The 26,930-nt window shown below is 50.3% G+C and overlaps 1 protein-coding gene across 4 annotated transcripts in view; it reads right to left on the reverse strand.

Annotated features, from left to right (window-relative positions):
* Positions 1–26,870, reverse strand: part of LOC108932408 (kinase suppressor of Ras 1-like) — a 46,172-nt gene extending 19,302 nt beyond the window's left edge. For 2 of the 4 annotated variants that reach the window (XM_018748784.2, XM_018748782.2), the window contains exons 1-2: positions 26,274–26,870; positions 3,830–3,970 (exon numbers count right to left, since the gene is read on the reverse strand). In XM_018748784.2, coding sequence (XP_018604300.1) covers positions 3,830–3,970; positions 26,274–26,528 — 396 coding nt within the window. In that variant the 5' untranslated portion in view covers positions 26,529–26,870. The remainder of the gene's footprint in view (positions 1–3,829; positions 3,971–26,273) is intronic. The other 2 variants (XM_018748783.2, XM_018748786.2) reach the window with 2 other exon arrangements.
* Between the last annotated feature and the right edge of the window lie 60 nt (positions 26,871–26,930).

The following is a 26,930-nucleotide window of genomic DNA, read 5'->3' on the forward strand; positions in this document are numbered from 1 at the left end:
TCTGTCGCCTATCCAGCGTGCCTCCGTGTGTCTCACTGTCTGCGAATGCCAGCTAGCGGGACACTGCGCGCCATCGTGCGATCACCGGCGGGGGGGGGGGCTTGGGGGTGGCTTGCCGCGGGGTAAAAATAGTGAGGGCGGGGGCTGACTCGGCACATTCCCCCGGATTAGGAGTGGTGCCGTATCTGGGAGAGTGCCCAGGAATGTGCCCAAACCCTGGAACGCAGACAGTCCCCCAGCAGAATCCGGCAGAGACGGGAGGGGGAGCACTGTGGTGCTCGCAGGCCCACAGCTGAAAAAACGCCCCCCCCCCAAATTCTGTCCCCCCCAGCAACATGTGTGTAGTAAGCATGTGGCCATAACTCTGTCACATGAGGAGGGATGCAGTGCCACACATCCAGCCATCACACCATGGGTGTCGCTCCCACGCCGTTCTGGGAGGGGCACCAAAAGGATGGTGTCTGCCATTCATGCAACGGGGAGGAAAATGTGACGGAAGGATGGAGGGAGGGTTCAAATACTGTATGTGACAGTGGATGCGGATCACACAGAGAAAGCTTTACTGTCACACACCATGTTTTTATTAATTTACTTTAATAAGCCAACAGTGTAAGGTGACTAACAAGCAAATTACACCAATTTAAGCAGCAGGGTATTTTTACTGTATTAGTTCAGTGGGTGGCTTGGCAGTAGCCCCTGCAGTGCCCAGGGCGCCCACAGCAGCCTCCTTTCTGCACTTATCAAAGACAAACCCGTTCAATCATAGGACCCAAGTTCAAATCCCACCTCCTGCTGCGGTACTTTTCATCACGGTACTTAACCCGGGATTGATAATGGTTAAAATGACCTTGCTGTAAAAATGGGTGAATCAGAGTAAGAAGCCTAGTACACAAGCCTAGCATTGTAGGTGACCTCAGAGAAAAGTGCTTTTAAATGAATAAGTAATAAATAATAATAAAATACTTAAAAGTATATTCATACGCAAGGACATAATAGTAATACTACTGCACCACAGGACCTCCAGAGGGTGTAGTGACTAAGATTTGAATATATCACTAAATATTCAGATATGTAAATAGATGACGTGGTGACACGGTGGCACAGCAAGTAGCGCTGCTGTCTCACAGCGCCTGGGTGGTGCGCGAGGACGTGGGTTCGATCCCTGCTCAGTCTGTGTGGAGTTTGCACGTTTTCCCCGTGTCTGTGTGGGTTTCCTCCAGGTGCTCTGGTTTCCTCCCACAGTCCAAAGGCATGGTGTTCAGGTTCTCCCAAAGGGTGTGAGTGACAGAGAGTGTGCGTGTTCCACTGATGCATGGATGAGTGACCCAGTGTAAGCAGTGTATCTAGCAGAGTAAGTCACCGCGGTGAATAAGGTGTGTGGGCTGGTAACACTACATAGAGTTCACCGGAAGTCGCTTCGGAGAAAAGTGTCTGCTAAATAAATGTACATGTATAGTTTGGGATTCAGGTGAAGTAATGCATGTGTAACTCCTAAAATGCCCCAACTAATCTGTCTGCAAACTGCTGTAAATTCTGAAAATTTCTCCTTTTCCGGTCTTCACCCCATCCTCGCTTTCCCTCCCCTTTCCACGGCTCCGTCTCCCAGTAATTTGCTCCGCCTCATGCGCGGAAACGCACGCAAGCTCGCACACGCCTCGCTGCGGCTCCAAGAACAAACGCCAACGGGCCCCAAAGCGTGCAGTAATATAAACAACCGAAATTCACATTTTCTCCTTGCCTGTCCAAACCTACTCGCAAGCTGACGGCAAGTGCTGTAGAATAATTTTATACTGGGCGCATGGTGTAATTATACTATGAAACCGCAAACGATGGGGACATTTTATGGTCACACACATAGAGTTATCATTATGGCCACTTATGTGAAAATTCATACCAAAAATACTGGGAAAACATCCATCGTCAACAATCGCTTGTCCCGAGTGGGGTCGCAACAAGCCGGAGCCTAACTTGGCAACACAGGGCGCAAGGCCGAAGGGGGAGGGGGACACACCCTGGATGGGACGCCAGTCCGCCGCAGGGCACTCCAAGCACGACTCAAACCCCAGACCCGACACACGGCAGGCACTAGCTGAACCCGTCGTGCCACCGTGCCACCACGCCCCCCCCACCGGGAAATCATTTAATCTCTTTTTGGGCAGCTCAGCATTATCATCAAGGTCATTTTCTTCCTTAGAAGCGTCCCTGCGAGATCGGGAAAAATCCCTAGGGAAGAAGTCTTGGAAGCGAGCGACGCTCAAACCGCGCGCTTGCTTTGGGCGGCCGTGAGTCGGGCCTCCGATCAGAAGTTGAGCTTCCTTCAGCAAAGTTCATTCCAGCGGTGAGGAAAGGGCTAAGGGCTTCCACTGGCGTCCCATCGCAAGTTCCCGTTCGCTGCCGGCGCCCGCCGCCCGCCACCACGCCCCTCCCCCGCGGGCTGCCAAATTGCCGGTACTTCCCGCACAGGAAATTCCATTCGCTGCCGAATCAAAGTGATGCTTACTCTGGAATACTTTTAATCCACTTTCATAAATATCCATCTCAGACTGATGTGGTCAGGAATTTGTACAGTAGCAGGGTACAATGACGGTCCGCTTGCTGGAAACGAGTTTTTTTCTCTCCCTCCGGGAGGCATCCGGAGAACAAGCTTGAGTGGGAAATCATGTCTTCCCAACTCTTCTACAGCAGTTTACAGACATATAGGACACACCTGCATGTTGGCTTTGCTCTCGCTCTTTTCTCCTGTTCGTCCCATACATGTCTACGCATCCCAGGTCACCCAGACGTAATCACACTTTACACCGGTACCATAATGTCCTGATTTATATCGTCTCCACACCACAAAACTGTCAAACGCTCTGGGTCTAAAACATTTCCCCACCAGTTTTCATCAGCATGTCCAATGCAGGGTCACAGTGGTCCAGAGCCCATCCTGAAAGCACAGGGCATGGGGCAGAGTATACCCTGGACAGGATGCCAGCCCATAGCACTGAGGTTAAAGCATACCAGAGTAAGGATCTATGAAGAAAATGTGGGTCAGCAGTTCACAGGGACCTCGACATCACTTCCACACGTCTCGCAGTGACCTCGGCGAAGCTTCGGAGGACCTGGAGCCACTAATCTCCCTTTCGCCTCCATCGGCGGCCCACTGCTCCCGGTCAGACACAAAACCAGGTCCTCATGGTTTCTCCAGTCTCGGTGCGTACACTCCCTGGAGACTGTCCTCCACCTCCTCCCGTGAGATACGCCTCGCAGGCAGGGCCGGGCGTGTGGTTCAGGTTCGAAACCACTGCCGAGACATCGTAACATATGAACTTCCTGCGCAAGCAAACCCTCCAGCTGAGTCCAAAGGCAACTATAGAAACAAACACTCTATGCAAAAGTTTTGCTCGTAAAGGTCTTAGCATCTCTACACTGAGTAAATTCCACCGTCGATCGGGACCTCGCAGAAACCTGCCACCCCAGCCTCGCGCCACACACTCAGGGGCTCAGCGACTTGGTGGTCACGGTACTGTCCACGACCACCGCCAAGCAACGCCCGCGTCACCCTCCTCAAGTCGCTGCCGCGCCATACAGGACATTGGTTCTAGTCCGTGATCATTTTTTTAGTCTCGGAAAAAAGAATCAGCATCCGGGATGCAGCTTCCGGTGAGCATTACTGCCAGTAAATGAACGAATCGACCACTGGAGCACGATGTCGAACCACCACCTCTTCAAGCAAATTAGTTAACAAAAAACACTTCCTGGAGAAAAAAAAAAATTGAACAATGGCACGGGATCCACACGTGCGCGCGCACACGGACACACACAGACACACGCACAGACGCAGTACCTCGATCACCTCCGGTCGCAGGTTCACGATGCGCAGCCAGTCCTCCAGCCGCGGGTAGTACTCTAGATCCTGCGGTCTCTCGCTCGCCGGCACCTTCCGTTTACACTGCAGCTGTTTGCAGATGTACTGCATGAGCTTCACCTGCAGGGGGCGACAGGCCACAGAAGAGAGAGGACGGGGCCGGGTCAGCGCGGAGCGTCGGGATGGCGTCGGGCCGAGAGCGGCGGCGAGGCCCGCGCGGCTCTTGCCGACGACAAGCGGAACCATCAGACGCCCACAGCAGGGCTCTCGGTTATTATATCACGCTCGCGCACAGCTGTAACAGAAGCGCCACCGAATACGAAACCCATGCAAACTAATTTAACACAGGAAAACTTGCGTAAAAATAAGAGCCCTACGTGGATGTGGCGTCATCCCTGGCAGAGAGTAAAACAGAGTAACTGGGTTAAGCAAGATGTCTTCAGCAAGTCCGGGCTAGCGTATTAGTAAAGTACTGACGGCAGGTACACTCTGTAACGCAGCCTCATAACCGAGGCAGCGAAACCATAAAGTCACAGCAAAATCCTCAGAGTATTATACGAAGACTAACATTTCACTAATTTCGCTGATGCTTCCGTCCGAGACGAGTGACTGACGGCGTTAGGTCTGTACGCTAAACTACTTACATCGATACAGCGGGTCACCTTTTACCGTTTAAATAAATTATCAGTTCAGAGTAAATACCTTGTCAGTACTACAGCAGGAATGGGATTCAAACCCAGGTCATTCTGACTGCAAGGCGTTGGCTCTAACCGCCGCACCACCTGCTGCCCGCTGTCCTGATCTACATACAGAATGTGTGATGCGATTGAGTCGATGCTAGATGATGTCTTGATATTAGATGTGGTGTTGTGCGTCGGGCGGCAAATGAGGTCAGGACAGAATTATTGGGACAAGATTTATTTAATGAAAAAAAAAAAAAAGAGGCCATCTACAAAATGATGAACCTCCGCCAGATTGACATTTCGCAGACACTGCGAAAACGGGGGGAGAGGTGATCACTCTGACGTTCGAAGGTGTGCGGAGAGCCGTTGAGCTGGCGTTTCAAAGCCAACGAGAGCGTTCAAAAAAAGAACCCCGAGCCGCACGAATGCAAATCTGCCAGAAGAGGAAAGACCCCGGGTGATCGCGCAGGAAATCCCCCGCATGGCCGCCGCAGGGCCTTATGGGTGGACAGCGGAGCGCATGAGAAGACTGGGACCGCTAAGGACTGGTGACATACAACTAAAAACAAACAAAAAAAACACTGGATTTTGCCTCTCATGCTAGTCTTGCAATATCCAATGTCAACAAAAAATGAAAGAAAATAAATTCATGGTTTTATGGGAGGGGAAATGCATTTTTAATCTTTCTCAGAAATATGACTCGCATTCCTACACTGCCCTAAAGCGGTCCAATAGGTACGTAAAATGAACATAACCCTTACCCGAGTACTTTTAAAAATCTTAAGGATCTATGAGTATTTTTAAATCTTTAATATTATTTATTTTTTTTTATTCTATCAACAGCACTGGATCACAACAGCAGAGAAACAGTACTCCCAGAAGTACATCTACGTACAAAAAAAAAAAAAAATTACTCTTCTTAATGTAATATGTGCAATACACTGTGAACGATTAAAGCATCCCCCCCACGGCATTAGTCCTCGTTACAGGTACGTTAACTGCTTTGTTTAAAGGGTGGTGCGGACATGCGCACATTTAAAGCAGAGGATGATATTTATTCACACGAGTTTAAATACTCCTTGTTTAACTTTCAGTGTGCGAGGCACACCTGCGGAACCCGCTGAACCAGAATGGTAGATACCGCAAGATGCTGACACCATTGTTCCCCATAATAGGTTTGGCTCAAAACCAAATGAGCTAAGTGGTCCACAGAGGCGGGCGCTTTGCCGACGGCCGCTCCTCCTCCCGAGGTACGGTCCGGCCATTGACCCTCGAAGGCGACATCGTTTCGGCGATTGGCCGGAGCAGTTTGATTGACGGCACGTGCGCCCAATCGCGGGGATAATTCAAAAAACGGGATCATAATGGTATAAACAACAGTTCAGAAACAACAGTCTCCTTGTGTGCCACATGGGGTTTGAGCAGATTGCTGGTACCGACACCCCCAGCAGGACTAACCCAACTGTTGCAAGCAGTTCCACCCACCGAGGACACGTCAGCGCCATCCCGGCTTGAGCCTGAGCTCCGGTCAGAGTCAAATGTGCCTGGAAAATCTTACAACGATCTTAGAAAGCCCCTAGGTCTCGGTGTAGGGGCAGGCAGCCCGGCGCTGGAAGGAAAGACTGTCCCATTGCCCGAGAACAATACGGCACTTTCCCTCCTTATCAAGTTTCCCTGAAATCCCTTTAAGAGTCCAGCTCACCCCTCGCAAGACACTTCTCAAAAACAGCGAACGCTGGAGACCGAGACGCCGTACACGCCCTCAGCCAAACTCCCGTCAGACAGCACTTTTCATCTGACACATATCGAGGTCAACAGCCATAATATAAACACTTTGAAAGGCATAATTAAACAAACAGATGAGGGAACATTTCTTCCCCGTCTGGCCCGAGCGTGCAGAGCGAGGAATCCGCCTGGTACCCCCACCCCCTTCTCTTTTTTTTTTTTTTTTTTTTTTTTTGCTTTCCCCTCCAGCAAACAGGGCTGTCTATAAATAGCTGTTATTATATGGAGAAGAACAGTGAGTTACCCCCCTCATGGGGGCATCTGCACCGCTGCCATAGCAACCAAGTGTCATCGCAACACTGGAGCCGCTGACGGTGGGACTCTGACATCAGACGGCTGGAACATACGCACTTCGCCATGACGCTGAGCTTTATTGTGACATCACAGTCTTAGAACACCAGCTGTTCACTGATAGGTGGAATTTTGCTGAATATGCAGGGGCAGCTGGTAGCGGAGGGGTTAGAGCTGCTGCCTTCGGACCCAATGGTTGCAAGGTCAATTCCCATCTCCAGCTGTAGGACCCTTGAGCAAGGTACTGACCCTAAACTACTCCAGTAAAACCGCCCAGCTGTACAAATGGGTGAAAGACTGTGAAGCTACTTACAGTTAAAGTAAGAAAAAGTTTGAAAAGTGTCAGACAAACATCAATATCACCGCAACACGAACCAGTTCACGAGAAAGACGGCCACATTCCGACCCCCTGCGCTGCGATACGCCGCAGCGTCGAGCGCCCGGGGGACACCGCCAACATCACGCCTATTTTCCGACTCGGCAACCCCAGCCGTTTGGTTCAGAGGGACCGCCGACCGATTTGCTCTGCCGTTCGATATCCACTTGGCCTCAGCCCTAAACACACCAGCAGCATCTGTTGGTCATCAGCGGTCAGCAGCCACACCCAGGGATACTCCTCCACCACCACACCCCAGTGCCTGCTGGGAAAGGAGACTGCTCTCCTAGTGCCTCTCCTTCTCCAAAGCCCCAGCGGAGCAAAGAGCGGGGTCTGGTTCTGCTGCGTATTGTTCCCGTCCGGCCCGGCCCACTGCACAAGCATATGAGGCCCAACAATGAGGCTCATTGTCCAGGTCAAATTCCCCATCTTGGCACAGCTCGCCAGTCTCCCAGCATCTGGGGGTGCCAGCGAACGTCCCAGCAAAAGGGACGCGCTGCCACCAGAGGTGCCATTCCCCCCCCCCAATGAACCACACAGAGCAAACTGTGGCGAGAACAGAAGGCGGCATCTCTGTGGATGTGAGAAGGGGCGCCACATCGCTCTTCCCATCTGCCACTTCTTGAGGTGAGGGACAGAACGGCGTTCTCCCTCTTTAATATGCCGGCAGGCAGCCAGGCGATTAAACAGCATGGCCTAGTGAGGTTTAAGCTACATTATAAGTACCTGGAAGAGGCCTTCTGCTCCTGGTGTCACCTTCCCAGCATGCTACAGGTTGAAATTAGGTACGAAGGCTATGAATAAACCCCAAAACAAGAGGGTGTTGGTTTGCAGCAGACAAGGCCGGCCGTCGTTCTGCTCATGTATTCGGTGTCTTTATCTCCCGCTTCATCTGCATTCTCTGTTACACTGTTCTGATTGTGATTGGTGGGGGAGGATGGGGGTGGGGGTGTATCTGTGCCCTTATTCTCTAAAGGCCTCAATTGTTTGTACCTGCGCCGGGGACGACCGCGGTCAAGGCCTCTCAGACCCCCCGTGCAGCACGCAACCATTCAGGACAGGAAGGCCGATGGGTGATAGCTGCGGCAGAGCGAGGTTAGGAGTTCAGAGAATGCGCCGCAGAGCGTCCTACCAACATTTTATCAACTGGCATCACAGCGAATAGCACTGCTGTCTCACAGCGCCTGGATGGTGCGAGAGGACACTCACTGGTTTCAATCCCCACCAGTCAGTATGTGTGGAGTTTGCATGTTCTCCCTGTGTCTGCATTGGTTTCCTCCGGGTGCTCTGGTTTCCTCCCACAGTCCAAAGACATGCTGGTCAGGCTCACCCATAGTGTGTGAGTGACGGAGTGTGTTCCACTGATGTGTGGATGAGTGACCCAGTGTAAGTAGTGTATCTAGCAGTGTAAGTCACCGCGGTGAATAAGGTGTGTGGGCTGATAACACTACATAGAGTTCGTTGGAAGTCGCTTGGAGAAAAGTGTCTGCTAAACAAATAAATGTAAAATAGTCTATAACTATCAGCTTGGAAAATTGTATTTACCAAGGCTCAACATTAATGGTTGTCCACCCGTCACACATGTAACAGAATTGTTCTGATACCTGTCCAATTTACAGGTGGAAAATAAATGTTAAATATTATGTAAATTATGCCAAATATTATGGAATTCACTGCAAAACAATGACCATCATAGTGAAGAGGCTGGGTGACATCGCTAATTGAATCATCTGCATATTTGTTTTCTGAAATTGTCTTCTCTCTAGAAAGCGCCCAAATTTGTTTAAAAAAAAAAAAAAAACAACAACAATAATAATAATAATAATAATAGTGAAATAGCCACAATATCTTGCTATTTTGTGAGGTGTCTTTATGATGCAGCCTTTTTGTAAGTATGCCTCTTTTCATGCGAGAGGGCACCATATATTGACATTCAGTTCTTTTATGATGTTCCAAACTCGAACAGGTAGAAAATTTCACGGGACAGGTAAAATATACCAGCTCCGTGAACAACCAGGTACAAAAATTAACACCGTGTTCCATTTTCACAATCAATAGTTGTTTGGCTGATACTGTGTAAACATACAACATTAAGTCACAATTAGTTACCCAGATGGGTAATTTATGCTGTTTCAATTCAGGAAAATTACCTTGCTCAATGTGGTCCTTTGAGTCCAAGGCAACAGCTCTCACCACTACGTCACCTGTTGACCCCGTATCAGAGCCAACCATCTCTTTTCTAACGAACATCAAGAGAGTGATTTCGCTTGAATCTTCAAAACCGAAAGTTATTATTCGTTCCAAGCCCTTCAAAGGAGTCATGCTGGCAGATGAAAATACCCAGTTGAATAAACAAACAGATAAAATCTACACACAGCACTTCAGGCCTCGGTTTGCCGCGTCAGGTCTCGATGAGCCTCAACCGTAACACACCGCGTTCCCTGATGCGACGCGTACTCGCCGCGAGGCAAACGCTCGCGTATTACGCCGCGATGTTACGGGAATAGCGCGTTCCCCAAGGCCGCCGCGGCCGATTTGCGGCGAGAGAAACGGAGAAGGGGAACAGAGAGCGGAGGGGAAATGGCACCGCCCGTGTTTCTAAGAAATCTTCCGTGGTCAAACGTGAATTTATGGAGCGGCTGGCAGGGATCACGTGTTCGGCACGGTTTCTAATCTCTGCTGGACTCCTCATTGCGAAGGTCTCAAAAAATGCTTATTTTTCTCCCCTTCTTCACAGCGGGTGTGTTTTTTTTTTTTTTTGTTTTCCTCTCCTCAGCTGCCAGCTGGCTTATCCTGAACTGTAACCGCTGCCTTTCTGTACTGTGTCCTTCCCTGGAACTCCGTTCAGTGCTCCGTGTGTCACCTATAAAAATAAACCGAACTGAACAAACTTAAAATGTCTACGTCTTTCCCACCCTTACCATATTCCAGTTGCTCTGACGGTGATCCGATTGAAAAGCGCTGGAAAGGGCACCTACAGTACCGTGTTGGAGAGTCTGCCCTTTGCTAGTACTGATGGAAGTGGATCGTCTTTTCCTTCAACACTTCCCAAGCAAACAATCCTGGCTTTTCCACGGCAGTGCCCAAACACCATGGCTGCCTCATCCTGCCAACCTGCTACCTCCTCTGTGACCGTAAATCCCGATGGGCCATTACAACATGCAGGCCCGCATGAAGTGGCCAGAAGACCAACAGAACTGGATCTTGTCTTTTATACATTGTATAAAATAATTTTCTCAAGACTGTACATCTTCACAGGAAGCAAAAGGGGAGAGGAGGAGGAGGGAGGGGAGAGAGAAAAAAAAAAGAAAAAAGAAAAAAAAAAAAAAATCACACTGCTGATGAACCCAGCAGCACCATCTGCCTGGTCAAAAATCCCTGCGAACTATTTAATATGCAGTAACAGCCTGTTTCTGACAGACTAACCGGCTTAGTCAACGCACAATGGAAAGAGTACATCAGAACGGCGAGCGTGCACCCCACAAGATGAGGTAAATCCAGGTTAACCAGTGGCCCAGAAGACTGACTCAAAGCCAGTGAGTAAACGTACTTACCCTGGGCCATGACCATGTTTCCGTGCCAAAGGGAAAACACTTTCCACAGAAGCAGAAATGGTTCACTGCTGGGTATAACACAATTATGCAATTTTAGTTTTTACAGTATTATAATGTGGTATTTTAATCTTACTTTGTTCTCCTGAAGCTTACATTATTTTTTTTTTTTTTTTAATTTTCCCTGCCAGCGAGGAGGAGTGAGACAATTGGTCTGAACACTTGCAAAGACAAGTTGTTCATATTTTTTTTTTTTTTTTTTTTTTTTTTTTTAAAGTTATTAATTTATCTGACACTTTTCTCCAAAGTAACTTACAGTGTGTTTGTACCCTAGGCTTCTTTGAGTGATGTACCCATTTACACCGCCGAGTAGTTTTTACTGTATTGATTTAGAGAGTACTTTGATCAAGGGAACTACAGCAGGATGTGGGATTCGAACCAGAGTCCTCCAAGTCCAAGGTGCCAGCTCTAACCACCAGCTGCCTCCATACGAAAGCCAACAAGCCTCGTCTTTATTTAAGAATGCCAGAAAAGCGAGCAATACTTTTTCAATTTGCGGTACTAGAAAGGCACCATAGTACTGCGGCACGAGATGGGATGGATCCCAGGTCCTTAGAGTGCAAGGAACCGGCTATAACCACGACTCCACTCGCCCCTATACGATTTATTCATTCTCTTAGCTCGTCAGAAATAACAAGAACATCATTTGTTTCAAGTACAGTATTTTCGGACTTGACATTTGTGCGTCTACCGTTCGCTTAGACGCGCCAGCGTAGAACACGAATCGTAATTAATGTAATTCAGCGTCGTATTTCTCACGCAGAATACCATGAGCGACTCGCCCCGAGTAATAGCCGAGCGCACCGCGTTATTTCAAAGTATCGAACGCCGCGTGACCGTTTTGGGGCAACAGACACCACCGACGAAGACACGGGGTGCGTCGCACATCGAGACTGCGGTGCACACGGCGTTAAACCCGCTCTGGCCGTTCGGAAGAAAAGGACAGCGACTCGTCTGAGCTCAGGCAGCCTCAAGCGGGGACCCTGGATGGACTAAGCGGAACCTAGGCCACCCCGTCGCTAGCAATAACAGCTGGGCTTGCTGGAATGCCATCTTCAATGTGGAAAATATTCAGCGGCGCGTCATTCTCGTCTGCGTAAGAAAACGGGTATTTTTAGTAGCAGAGGAGAAAAAAAAAAAAAAAAAAAACCCAATTCATTAGAGCGCATCCCAGAATCGAAAGGAAGGGCGTCAGAGGTAAAGAAGAAGCAGAAAAGGTCAGAGGGAGAGAAAGCGAGACGGAGCGAGAAAGCAAGACGAGGAGGGGGTGCGAGAAACCGTTTTCGGAGCGACTGAAAAACCACACGGGGATTTCCTGATGCGAGCGATCATTTTTGTGGGTCCGTCAGCTCCCGCCGCGCTGCGGCAAGGCGGCCAGAGGGGGGGGGCGTTTGTAGGGACAAGATGGCGGCGCGCTGCATGGGGGGCAGCTTCTCCACCAGGGCCGCCGCTGGTGCGTCACACAAAACTGCGTGAGTGGCGGAAACTGGAGCAGGCAGTTAACAAGGCCTCCCGCAAGTTCACGGTTATCTAGGGCAGCAGGTGGCGCAGTGGTTATAGCCGTTGCCTTAAAACTCAAAGAACCTGGGTACATCTGTAGTACCGTGATCAAGGTCCTTGCCCTGAATGGCTCCTGGAAGAATTACCCAGCTGCGTAAAATAGGTACAGTAATCATACACGACTTAACACGGCAAGTCACATTGGAAAAAGCATCAGCTAAATAAAAAATAACAATAATAATAATAATAATAATAACAGCAACAACATCATCCAGCGTTCCGGGTCCCTCAATAGGAGATTACACTAATGAGACGAAGGCTCCACGCTCCACCAAGGCTATCGCGAATTTAAAGACGAGCAATTTGGGTCTGTATCAGCCCCCCAGTAAAGTAACGCAAAACCAATCCCGGCAAGAGATCTACAGTCAAGTGCCAGTTTGCTGCAGAGATATCCCACCACCCCCACCCCCGACACCACATGCAAACAACTGAGAAACGAACGCTCCGTTCTGTCAAACGCGCACCGCCGACATGTGTCGCATCGCGGCAGCCGCTGCCTCGAGCGATTTCTTTGTACAGGACACCTCTGTTGGCAGCACTTCATTTACATGTGCTGGACAGCAGTGGTTAAAGACACTTCTGTTCGCCGGGACACAGAACAGACTTCTCGGCTTCCCACACGCAACCGTCCTACTGGGAGCAGCTCTATGAACTCCTGCGAAGCACCGAGTGTAAATCAGGGTACCGAGCGCTGCGTGCTGAGCCGCTGCTATTGGCTACAAAGCGCTCGGCTGTTGTGCGGCACGTCGAGGTCCGTGGTCAAGCTGGCAAATCGGCTGATGCATGGTGCTCTCGGGGGGGAGGCTGCCTGAAAAGCGCTGACTCGGGCTCAAGTCCCAGGAGAGCACTTATTCTCCCGTTTCATTAGTATCAGCATCTTTTTACCTGCCTCGCACACACCTGCCACCCTGACACCGGGGGTGGGAATGCAAAAAAATCAAATGCCAGCTGGGACTGGCGAGGACTACGCACTGTTCCAGAACAGGCCAGGCACGCAATCCTCCTTATCGGTGCCCCAAACGCGAGCCGACAGCAGCCGCAGGTCCCGGTGCACACCGCGATGCTCCGAAGCAGCAGTCAGACGGCCAGGAAGCACTCCGTTTTTGACCTGGATCCAGCTCAGACCACATCCTGGTACCTGCCACGAATTGCACCATCAGCCTCCCCCACTACTTGAGGCATCACCCACACATGGAAGCCATCCAACTCACTACCTGCCAAAATATTCCTCCAAGAAGAAACATTTCTTGCCGCATAGGTGCGTCTATTCCCCTCCGCGAAAGCTCGCGGTAGCAAGACGAGTCAAAGGAGACGGAACGGAATCCAAACAGCGCAAAGGGCCCTCTTCCTATTCCGCTAATAAACTTCTTCATTCATTCACAAGCATTTAAGGGGAGGAAAAAAAAAAAAATTTGCATGGCTCTAAATTCATAAAAAAAAAAAAAAAAAAAAAAAAAAAAAAAAAAACTTCTAAATACCTCCTCGACGAAGTTAAAGATGCTTGAACTGAAGAGCAGCGTCTCAGTTCAGATGCCGATTTCGCTACGTTCACCGTGCGAGGGTTTCACAAGCGGCCGTGTGAGAACAACATGACCCAGCGGAGTTTCTCCGCACCTGACACCACATCACTCGCACCTAAACTCATCTGTGACGTAATGTCCATCGGACGGCCTCTTCGAGTCACGAAAGACATTACTCGGCGAAACCTCCGGGCTACTATGGAACATCTTCAGCTACTCCACCCTCATGCCATCTGAACCCTGCAACCTACCGTCTCCTCTCTCCAACTCGCTTCCCAGTGAGAGAACACACTCCAGTCACGAGACCAAGGTCCTTTATGTTTACTGAATACACCCATAATGCTGCTAGCCAGCTGGTGGCATAGTGCTTAGAGCTGCTGTCTTTGAACCCACATGTCACAGGTTCAAATCCAATCTCCAGCTGGAGTACCCTTGAGCAAGGCACTGCTCAAATTACCCCAGTAGAATTGCACACCTGTATAAATGAGTAAATAGGCGTAAGTAGTTAAAGATTGTACGACGCTTTGGAGAAACGAGTAAACGTAAATGCTACTTGACTGCATTACACATCTCGTCTACTTGCCGAGTATCTAGACCACCCAGAAGCAGAAACTATATTTCAGTGTCTCACATAGCATAAAGTGATGTCAAAGCTACAATTCAGCAGTTTTCACTACAGATCTACCTGGTTGCCCCCACAAAAAAAAAAAAAAAAAAAAAACACAAACAAGTGTAGCCTCAAAGTGTAATAGAGGTGCATTTATTAATTTAGCACACAATGTACAACTCACACTATGACGATGTACAATTCACAGAAAACAAGTGTATTTCACCGACACACAGTGGTGTAGACGCAGTACAGTCATTAAGTCCAATACCTTGGTTTAACCAACGTACACTTCACAACTACATAAACAATTGGTACAGAGTATAATTAACCTTTTATGAACAGTTAATACAGTGAAAGTTTGAGTAGATAGGGTAGTAGGAGGTAAATGTGTCCAAAAGAGGTGCGTTTTGAATGCTGAGAAGGATTCAGCAGTTCTGAGGGACAGAGGGAGTTTATTCCACCACACTACAGCCAGAAAGTAGAACCTTCGGCCTTTTCATTTGGGACCTCCTGGGCATGGGCCCATTCATAGAGGACAATATAGGATTTACTGTACTACAGCTGTATTGACACACAGACACACACACACACACACATACATATATTGACTGAAACCGCCTGCCCCAAGCAGGGTCGTGGCGAACCTGAGCCTAACCCGGCAGCACAGGGCGCAGGGCTGGAGGGGGAGGGGACGCACCCAGGACGGGATGCCAGTCTGTCACAAGGCACCCCAAGCGGGACTCAAACCCCAGACCCAGAGAGCAGGCACAGGCCAAACCCCCTGCACCACCCTGCCCCCCATTACAGCTTTACTGACAGTATTAAACATGCAAGTCTTTATACATGAAAACTGAGGGAACCTATTCTGATAGTTGGAAAAATACATGCTGCAGACACATGCATGAACATGGCTGACCATTATCTGGAGCCTCAGACAAAAAGACGGAGAGTGTGTGAAAAGTTTTCAAACCCAACACCACACTATCCATCCAGAGCAAGGAACGCCACTGTGGCCAACAGCACAAGAATGTTGTAAAAATCAATGGGACCAGCAGCCTCTGCTCAACAACGATTAACTGCGACAACAAGGTCAGATCCGTTGAGATTCAAAGAACACAACTGTTCAAAACATTTGACAAACAGCTTGTTCCACGAATCCTGGGTGATGTCAGTGAGGCCCCTGAGGGAAAGCTCGCCACACTCTGATGGGGTTACATGAGAGGACACGTCAACAGGAAGGACCGGCCAAGATCAAGAGTGCACTAGACCACTTCACTGATATTGACCACGGTCACCTGTAGGCCATGGAACTGGTCCTCAACAAACAACACTCAATGTCACAGCTTCAATCATGGAGACCTTCCAACACTGGGTCTCTGAGAGTCTCAGTAATCTTTAACCCAGCGCAAACCCCCCTTAACCACTGTACTAAAAACACAGGGTGGGGTGGGCAAAATACACAAGAGATGGTGGGATTCAACAGGGTGTTGCCATGACAGTCCTAAGATGGTCACTTCTGTGGGCGAAAGAGGTACTTGGTGCTCCAAGCTCAAAACACAACCCAAAATACCCAACCAGACAGATCACCCATCAAGGGGAACAAGATGAAATGAAGTAATTAAAACTACCAACCATACAACTAAACAATTTCAATAACCGCTCATCCTGAACAGGGTCGCGGTGAGCCGGAGCCTATCCTGGAGACATTGGGCGCAAGGCTAAAGGGGTGGGGGGGCAGCTCACCCTGGATGGGACGCCAGCCCATCGCAGGGCCACAACTAGGCACCCAGGCACACACCCGGGCAAAGGTATTGGAGCAATTGCAGGGCAAGCATCTTTCCCAGGGGCACCACAACCGGAGGCGGGGATTGAAGCAGTAATCTTCGGAGCCAAATGCAGCCGCTTCAACCACATCGCCCCAGCCACCCCTTTAAAAAAATACATATATAAAATGTCCAAAATATAAAAGTCCGCAAGCTCTGAACATTTTGTAGACTTACAACACTGGTCAAGGTGGTTCACACGACACTCATTGTGCCCGTAGACGCTCGTTGGCCAGCTGACAGAACCGCTCTCTCTGAAATTGGAATAAACCCCAGATTCCCCAGTTTTCTGGTTGACTGCTGGCTCTCCTCAAATGACCACTCAGCAAAACTAAGGCAGCTGACCTTAAGTGGATATCGGTTTATTGAACCTAACCGCTCTTGCGTCCTTAACACACCAGCCACGGGGCCCCAGGCAAGGTTATCCTCTGTTCGCTGGCAAACTGCATCCAGGAACGCCCAACAAAGACGGGTGAATCCTGAGTCAGCCAAATCCAGCCAGGCTGTACCAGTCCCCCACCAGCGAACCCTAACCCGCTCCAGGTCTCTGAAAAAAACACATATTCTCAAACTGCACGGCCACGTGAGCAGCAGAACAGTAGAGGGACAGGCGCCGAGACAAGCTGACGCCCTGCTCCGCATTCCAAGTGCAAATGAGAAAATCAAGAGTGACGGAATGCTGTAAAGTCACTGCCATCTTCGCTGGCGTCCCTCCCAGCGATCCGGACCCGGTGCAAGGGCGGCCGTCTCCAAACCAATCTGCAACGCCGTCACGGCTCGGCCAGAGACTCAATAAACATACAGTACGCAGTTTTTATTGGCTGGTTACGGCGGAGCCTCGGGTCCACAACGGTTCAATGACGACACTTGAACGGAGTAATGAATTCTCAACAGACGGCCGAGGTGGTCCTCTACTTACAACAGTTCCAAAGACTTTGTCGCAAGTCGACTTCATTGTTAGTCGAAAATCCCTCATTTTTATAACATAAACCATTATTCATGTTAATCCAAATACCGAACAATTATATTATAAATTATGTTCTCATGCCGCTCTATTATTTTCACTCGTAAATCAGTTTTCTCCTGCATTTTTTCCCCAAGCACCACAAGAATGCTCCCCCCCCACTCACTAGCTATTGTAAATAAAAAATTAACTTGAAGGGAATCATAATGGTGCCCTGCAGCAGTGCAGCCAGTCGATGTTATCGTACAGCAGATGGAGCGGTCGGCGATAGATGTTACAACCAAACGATGGGACTCAAACATAATAAGGCGGTTAACGGAACGGCCTTCCTAAGTCCGGGATGTTGCAAGTTGCATGTGTCAAAGCTCGAGGACCTGCAGTCGCTATGCTGGTGTGACCGTTGGCCTCGAAAGCACGGTGAGCGGCCTTCCGATGGGCCGCTAGCTTTACACACAGCTTCAATACCATATATTAAGGCTCGTGCTGCTGGAAACCAGTGATGCGGAGGCATCCAACAGCTCCGTGGGAGTTGTTTATCACGCAGCCTGGCTGACTTCAACAATCCCGAGCTTGACAAAACACCACCGACACACACGAGCCATCGAAACGGCCAGATCAAAAGTCCTTTTCACGCTCGCACGGAAACATTTCGCGTCCCGTTGATCGCTGAGCTCAATGCTTTTATTTTTGGCACAAGCCTTTTGTTATCAACCAAGGTGGCATCATCAAGCCACCCAGACGAGCTATTAATCTTCTATCTGTAACAGAACAATTTTCCATACTGCACCCTAGAGCACTTTCATATCCATTTTACTTTCACTTCTTTCTTATTTATTTTAAAGGCACTAAAAATTGAAACTTTAAAAAAAAAAAAAAAAAAAACAAGACGCAATAAAGCGGTCATACTCATCACATTGGACGTAAATTCAATACAAACATTTTACGGCATAAGTCATTGTCGTCTCACAGCGTTTATAAATAATAACTAGGAGCAGGGCACTTGATGAGGAGATGCCTTCATCTCCAGTCGCTCAAAGTACCACTTTTTTCACTCCACCAAAGCAACTCCCGTTTAGTGTTTATCTGTTCGTCTCCAGAGTAAAACATCAGTTTAACTGCTACATCACCTGGTGCTTCTTTGCAAAGCTCCTTGCATAACAACATCAAAAAGGCTGAAAGACTCCCCTCCTCACCACCCCCCCTTACCCCCGGCCGGCAGAAACGTGCGAAATTTCCACTGCCTGCGAGGAGCGAGACAACCAGCCTGAACATTTGCAAAGAAAAAATGGTTCCTTTTTTAATGTATTCATTTAACTGACACCTTTCTCCCAAGCACCCTACAGCACCTTGTGAGGTTTGTATGTTAAAGCACTTACAACGATTTACCCTACACAGCTGGGTCATTTTTACTGTATCGGTTCAGGACGGGTACCCGGATCAAGGGCACTGCAGCAGGAGGTGGGGTCCAAACCTAAGATCTTTAAGCACAAGGTGGCTGCTCTAACCGCTACGCCCCCTGCTGCCAGTTCAGATGCACGAAGAAGGCAAGAGAGAGAAAAGGCATCACTCGGTGGCGCCGTGTCCCGGCAGGAGCCACGTGGCGAGCTACGTGCCGACCGGCCTGTGCAGCAAGGCAGCCCGGCAGCTCAAGGTGATTAAGCAGATTAAGTGGATTACAGCGGCACGAGTCCTGTAATGGACCTCAATATTACCAGGTGGCTGTGGTGCCGCGCTAAGGCAGCTCCTCTTAGCGAAATGAGAGGGCTTGGGTCACGTGTGGGCGGGGCTTTAGCTGAGCCCGAGGGGGCGGGGCCACAACTCGGGGAGCCCTACTCCTCTATGGTCACTGAACCATATTAAGTGTCCAGTCACTTGGCTGTGGGGCGGAGCCTAAGCCTGGCGCTCACATGTACATACGCACAGTCACGTGCACGCACGCGCGCACACACCCAAACACAGTAAAACGAACACACACACACACTCTCCAAAGGGGACACGTACTCAAGCGCTAGTCACGCATGCATACCCAGGCACAGAGGTGCGCACACACTAACACCGGCACAATTCATTAGGGGTACACAGATAGAGATACTTGTACACGCAGGCACAGTTCATACACGCACACGAACGCAGACACGTGGTACAAGTCACAAGTCACATACACACACAGGCGTGTATTAACACGCCGACACCCACACGTACCCACACGTGTGCACAAAGACACACACCGGCAAGCAGGAACTCCAGAAAATAACCACAAGCAAATAACCACACAAGTTCTACAGCAGGGAGTTGTGACTTAGAAACGTCTGCGGGAGTGTATAAATAAAGTATAGCGCATATCGGCCACGGTACGAAACTGAAATCTTTACTGAGGGGAGGAAAAAAAAAAAAAGACGAGTGGCGCGCGCGCACGCACATGCACACCCGCAGAGCTCAACATAAGATTAGTGATCAAAATAAATTCAGCCATTTTTGCATACAGTTACCAGAATATTACTTATATCAACAATTAGTACATGGTTACTTCACGTGTTTATCAATCATGCACATATATGTTGTATGTGTACGTGTGTGTTGTACTCTATCCTGCTGCATGCAAAGCAGATTTCCTTCTGGGATAAGTGAAGTTTCATTCATTCTTTCTTATATTACACTGTATTATTCTGTACTCTGGGGTTATTATAAATACGCAAAGTAGCCCATATATTCATCATAAAACCCTCAAGTTATAGCTACGAATTAGAGAATTGGAATTAATGCTAAAGTCATGAGTGGTGTGACTGACGAGAACATGCAGTGTGTGTGTGCGCGCGTAAGGATCAGAAACAAACCACAAGAGATGTTAGTTAATTCACTCTTTGCTCGTACACTTTACACGCGTTTATACGCAGAAAGCCAAAACATTACAGACGTATTAATTAGGAAGCTTTTAACAGCGAAATGGCGACACCGACACAATAGGCACTTCCTGACAGACTGCTGACACCGAAAGGGGTGCTGGGGGGGGGGAGGAGGAGGATGTGATCCAATTAGTTTGTGTTCAGTCAAAGTCAAGGATATGCTGAGGAAGATTAGTTTTAAATTTATTAGTTAACGCAAAAAAAAAAAAAAGGAGCAGTGTGGACAGATGGACGCAGCCAGTCCGCACTTCTGGAAGGCAGCTGCACGGTATTATAAACGACGAGAACAGGCATCGTGCGCCGTGAGCTCCCAGGCCAGGCCTGGTCTATCTGTTGCTAAAAAACGCTACTTATGGCAGTACAAGAGAAGCACGTACTGTATGTTGCTGCTGCATGTGGCATGTTTTGGAAAAGAGGGCACGCAAACCAAACCACACTGGAAAGGAACGGTCTCAGGACTCTTTTTTTTTAAGAGAAGGATTGCAAAACGACATCCTGTGTCAGTGAGAAGAAGAGGAAGAAGCGACTGAGAGGACGAGCTGCAGGGACACATGGGGTCATGCGGTGGAGGGAAGGAGGGAGGGGTCCAAACAGCTGGGAGATGCAAGGAGGACTTGTGCGTGCGTGGCTGAGTGTGCGCTGCGTGCTTTAAAAAGTGTGTCGGACAGGCACGTGCGCGCGCGCGAAAACGTACCGTAAGTCTGCGGCACACAGAGCAGCATGTCAGTAAACACAGCGGGGACCTGATCAAATATTTAAGGCCAGACAAGAGGCTGCGGAGCCACATCCCAGCACATGCGAGGAGGACCCTTTGGGGGGGGGTGCTGCTGCGGAGTACCGGGAAGGTCCGATCGCGCGCTTCCCTCGCCTGTCTAGACCGGACCTGCTAGTGTGCTGCGGCTGCCAATCAGCAGATGGGATTCAAACCTAAGTACTTCAAGGACGCTCACCGCACGCCCGTCGCCTGCGGCACCCGTGTCGCACGGATCCAGGTCCAAGAGCGAGAAATGCAAATGCACCGGAAGAGCAGCCAGGCCCCGGATCTGGGGATCGACACAGCCTGCGGTTCCCACATGCCCTCCATTCCTCATCTAGGCGGGAGGAGCGGCTGGAAGGAGGAAGCAGCCGACAGCCTCTGCCTGAAACAGGCCAGGGGACCTTAGCCGCCATTCGGTGAAGACTGAAGCAACACTGGGAACGGAGGCGTGCACACATACCAGTGTGAGCGGAAGGGGAGAAAACTAGAGTTTTTCTAGAAAGAACATCTCCCCCACTTAGTCTGTTTACCTTTCTGATGAACCTAACTTAAGCTGAGACTAAATCAAACAGAACCAGGGGTGATTTCCTTCAGCCTGAAACAGCTGGAAGACAGCTCCATGCAACAGGAAGCAAAGCGGTTAAGGAACTGGACCTAAGAGCAAATGGTTGACAGTGAAATATAATTATAGCATCTATCGCTGACAACCACTTGCCTGGTGCAGGGTCACGATGGTCCAAAGCCTATCACAGAAGCACAGGGTGCGAGGCAGGATACACCCTGGACAGGACAATAGTCCATCACATGACAATCACACCCCCATTCACTCGCACATTGAGGTGAATTGATAATCCCCAGTTCACCTGAAACATCTTTGGTGGGAGGAAACCAGAGCACCTGGAGGAAACAAACAGCGCAGGACCTGAGAGGCACCAGCGCTACCCCCAGTTCTGCCCTCATTATAAGATACGTAAGGCAATATGCTGCAGATAAGAGCGCCGCTAAACAACAGCGTAATAAGTTAAGCTCTCAGTTTCTAAAGACATCCAACACGAGACAGCGCGTTCGTTTCCTTTGAGACGGCGGAACCCGAGGAATACTACACCCCTTTGTCATCAACAAGGCCGTAGCGACCGCTTCAACCTGTCACATTTTTATTACATCAGCTTCCAGGTCGCATGCCATCGCGGTGTGTCCGCACAGTCGCCGCACACCTGAAAACTCAATACCCCGGGCTGTACGGCCACTCCTCGAACCTCGGCGACGCACAAGTCCCGCTCGCCATCGGAGCGTACAACCCAACCGCTCTCCGGTGTCCACGAAAACACAAGCTGGCTTTGTAACCCAACCCTGTGTGAGTTGCCCCCACACAAGCACACTAAACAAACAGTTTAAAAAAAAAAAGAAAAAAAGAAAAAAAAAAAAAAAAGAAAAAAAGAAATCGGATGGAAAATTTGATGGGTTGCTTCCATGCGTCATTCAGCTGCCAGATGCTCCGGTCCCCTGTTAACGCCCTGGAGCTCACTGGTTATACGACACAGCCTCGACGATTGTCCATCCTTTCCCCACCCAAGCCCCAGCTGCACTTGCTCAGTCGCCCTCCTTCTCTCTCTCTCTCTTTCTCTCTCTCTCTCTCTCTCTCTCTCTCTGTCCCTCCCCCCTCACTGCGTGTCATTTGATTTTCTTATTTAACAACCAGCCCTAAAAATGCGTAGGAGGAAAGAGGACTAAATATAGCTGCAGCCACAATAGCGCACCGCGAGCGCCCGTCGCCCCGACTCTGAGACGGACAGAAAAAAAAAAAAAAAAAAAAAAAAAAATACTGCATTATCATCTGCGTCGTATCTCTTACATCTTCAGGGAAGGGCACCGAGACGGTAAACGTGGCCCGAGAAGGCTTCTTTCTGGCCGACGCGCCGCAGGCCGTGCCGACGCCGTCGGAAACGCAGATGAAACCTCGCGAGCTGCTCGGAGCAGGCCTGCCGTCAGCCGGCCGCTTCTTTGCCACGCCATTTGTTTATTACATTTCAGTTGAAAATTTCAGCTAATGCACTCCCACCAGTTTAGGAACAGAAGTGATTTTTTCCACAGGAGAAGTGTAGGAATCAGAGAATCTGATCGTTTACACCACGGTCTCCTGTCCCCACACTGGGGGGAGAAAAATGGAATAAATAAATAAATAAATGTCAGCTGATCAGAAAACCCCAGTATTGCAAGGTTGGGCCAAAAAAAAAAAAAAAAAAAAAAAACCGGCCTTAACCTCAGACTGCAGATATGATCCGAGTCCTCACTCTTGACCGCGTCAACATTTGGTCGAGTACAGCTGGGTATCAATGAAAGGGTGGCGTCTTCCCGAGAGACGGACCGGGCCAAGTTTCAACAGCTCAGCCTTTTCGTCTGGATTCTCCATGTCTCACAAAAGGCACTTTGGGGTGGAGGAGAGGCATCTCGCAACCTTCTGTGAAAGAGCAGCAAGGGGCCAAAACAAGACCTCCGTACGAATGTTCAGAAATTTGGCGGCGGGGGGCAGGCCACAGGACGCTTGGAGACAGTAGACAGTGTCTCGCAGTGAAGTCTGGACCCACGGAGGGCCCAGGCTGGGCAGCACACACTCTGCGTTCACACACACACTCTCACTCAGGAGACGCTCCACTTAACGTGCCGGGAGAGCCATCATGGGGGGCGGCGGGCCAAGCGGCGCCGGGTGACGTAATAAAGCCCTTTCTGTGAGGATCGAACGCGAGTTCAAGCCTCTCTTCATAGCGCTGAAGAGGAGGCCTGTGAGAGCATGACGGCCGCCTCGGCCCCGCGCTGCCTGCCGCTGTCGGTCAGGCTAATGAAAAAGCAGTTAGCTCATTTGCGTGTGATGCCAATTGACTCGTCCAACACGTGACAATCATGGGGGAGTTGGGGGATGGGGCGACACAGGCACATGACTGTCATTCCTGTCGGTTAACTACGTCCCTGCGGGAACCCTGCTGCTGCCCTCACCTGCCTCGGCACTCGTCGATGGGGCGGAGGACGGCGACCGAGCCGAAGCGCCGTCCGCAAGCAGCGTGGAGCAGAGGTAGGTTGTGCACGTCTTGTGGAAGCTCCGCCCCTCCACTTCCTGTCCCCAATCACGGAGAGGACTGTGAGGGGCGTCTCTATCGCTCAGGTGGAGAACAGGCTTCCTGCGTGATCTTGAAGCAGAAGTGAAAATGAGAGCTTCGGAGGGGCAGGCTGGAGCGTCCAGCGAGGGGAGTCCGACTTGTCGGTGCGTCGCGGAGCTTCTGTACGCACCGCCCGCCCACCGGACCCAAGCCTCGCCTTCCGGCACCTTCACACACCACAAATCGGGCCTCTGCTGTGTGTAGGGAGCGACTGGCAGGACAGGTCCAAGGAACAGCACCAAAGCGGCACCCAACAGCTCGATTCGTTCTTTGTCTTCACACGGGGAACATCATGAAACAACTTTTTTCTTCCCCCAACGAGTGGAACCCAAGACGTTTAAAATTTCAGAGATTTCACACATCCTCCGCCAACAGAATAGCGCATCAGACTATCTGGAACCATCCAGGTCTGTAACCCAAAGACCTTTTTTCTTTTTTTTTTCCCTTCAAATTTAATTTGCCATGATGTAACAGGGATTCATTAGGATTTCCAGAGTAACGCGAGTGGTCACGAGCGCTCATTTCGGTCCCGGAGCGGCCAAACCCGCGATGTGTGTCAGAAGCCCGTTTATTTTACCGTGCAACTCTAGAACATTATGTTTCAGAGACTCGTGCCAAATCACTCCCGTAACACAGTATTCGAAGCTGTACGCGCGAGAGGCGCTCAGCTCCCCGGTCTCAGCTCTGTTATTAGTGCCGACGAGAGGAACAAGGCCAGCGCTGCATTATTTAACAACATTCTTTTCATGTTTGTATTTCTGTCCGTCAGGAAGAGGGATACGATATCAAGAAAGACTAGACAGCATGAACATAGAACTGAACGACGGGATCCGCTGGTATCGCGTTGCACCCCGAAAACTCGGTACAATCGCAGTTAGAAGATTTTATTTAAAAAAAAAAAGTTAAATTTCATCCTGAAAATAAGCCATATTTTGACAAATCGGGCAGTACGAAATGCGGAATGCAGATTACAGCAGCAGTTTGTTTTGGGGTCGACTCCCTCGCGGTTTGGGATGGGCTCTAATCAAAGAAATGGCCCTAAGGCCTTTCTGAGTAGCTAAGGTTGAGTTTTAGAACTGTGCCCCACCCCCCCCAAGCAGCCGACTTTCAGGCACACCGTCAAATCCAGGTGAAACACCTCTGCCAAACCTGACTTGCTGGCTCGACCTTTGACCCCTTGCCACAGAATCACCCACGTCAGGATTTTCTCCCTCATCACAGGCTAAATTATGGTACTATACCACTGGACATAAAAATGACTCCATTCCATAGAAACCATACCCTTCCCTCGCCATGAAGGATGCGTCAGGTGTCCACCGAAGGGCAGCAAAAGAGAGAGAAAGCCCTAAAGCCTGGGAAGAGCTGTGGAAATCCATCAACTACCTCTACCCTTGGAATTACAGGAGGCAAAAATCCTGAGAGCGAGGAAAAGAAAAAAATAGACACGCAGCAAAGGCAGAGATGCTGTGTCATAATACGTAAGGGGACAAACGGAAAAGGGCTGAGCAATGGCACAGAGTGATTACACTGGGTTATTTTCCACACCTTACTAATACTGCTGGAAATGTCACGGTTGGGCACACCCAGCATCTCTCACATACTGGAACTGGAGTCAGGGTTGGGAGATGTGCACTGCTGCCATAATGCCTTGCATTTTTCTTTTGAGCAGTTAGAACCTGAGCACCTGTGTGTGCGTGTGTCGGGGGGCGGGGGGGAACGGGAATACGTGTTCAAGTCCTGCACGAGTCACTCCAGAAGCGGTCTCTCTGTCCACAAATTCACACCATCCCTATGTTGTTGTGGGACCACGGTATGTCGAGTGTAATCTGTTCTGCGGTAAACGCTCATCGTGTCGCACGCATGACACGGGTGGACGGCAGCCTTCGCGGCAGCAAGGGCCAGTTCTCAGTTCTCAGAGCTTGCTAAGGAGAGAGACCCAACGCCAGGTCCTTCCGTGACCCCCGGAGCCGGTTACCCCACCCGCGAGGCGCACGATCGAGAGGCCTCCTCCACGCCACACGTTTCGGACGCGCCGCTCCGACGGTGACTTTACGGCGCTCTTCACTGCCCCGCCGTCTCTCTGCACGCACTGTCACGGTGCCCTGGAGAAGCACTTGGAGACGAAGCTCTGCATGATGATGGGGAAGAACCTGTTCTGACTGCAGTCACATGTGAAAAGTCAGCAGAGCAACATTTGTGACACTCCTACCCGCCCCCCATCACAGAGGAAGGAAGGCTGAGCTCAACACGAAGTAAATTCGCACCCTCGCAGCGGAGGCGCCCGTGCTGCATGCATGACCGACGGCGCGCGCTCACGACACGATATGTGCGTGTGTGTGCGCGTGTGTGTCTGTCCGCGCGCCGCCCCGTCCCGTCCCGTCCGCTCACCTCCAGAGTGCGGATCTCCTGCTGGGTGAGATCGTTGGACGCGGCGCACTTGGTGCGGAGCCCCTGCAGGCTCAGGATGGAGATGTCGATCATGTTCTGGAGAAGCTCGCACTGGTGCAGCGCGGCCGTGCCCGAGGCGCCGCAGTTGCCCCTGCAGGGGTGCCCTTGCGCGGCAACAACAGCCGTGTCCCCAGCCTGCCCCGGCTGCTCGTCGCTCTCCACCATCGTTCCGCCGCTGCAGGTCCCGCTATCCATTCCTCGTCATTGGGCACGGCTGGATGGGGGTTGTGCGGAGGGGGGGGGGTGGATTTGAAACGGCAATTATTATTAACTAAAATCCACCGAAAACACCGCCGGGGATGCGGGAAGATAAATTAAAGTAGATCCGCTTTGAAAGGCGCGCCTTGATTTTAAAACAATAACAGTAGTGAAAATAAATTCAACGAGCGCGCGGGTGACACTAAGAAAAGGTGCGCAGCTCCGCAGTCCGGACTCCCGCTGCACGGAGCAGTTTGACAGCGCGATCAAGGCGCCTCGCTCGCCTGTTCCGCCGACAGCCTCTCGCTCACTGGCAGCTCTCACGGCGGCTCTGACCGTCAGTCAGCTGTCCCTGGAATCATGCGACGCGTTGCCCTCTGGGACATGGAGTTCTTTGTG

This window comes from Scleropages formosus, chromosome 10 (genome assembly GCF_900964775.1).
Source record: "Scleropages formosus chromosome 10, fSclFor1.1, whole genome shotgun sequence".
In the NCBI taxonomy this organism is placed as follows: domain Eukaryota; kingdom Metazoa; phylum Chordata; class Actinopteri; order Osteoglossiformes; family Osteoglossidae; genus Scleropages; species Scleropages formosus.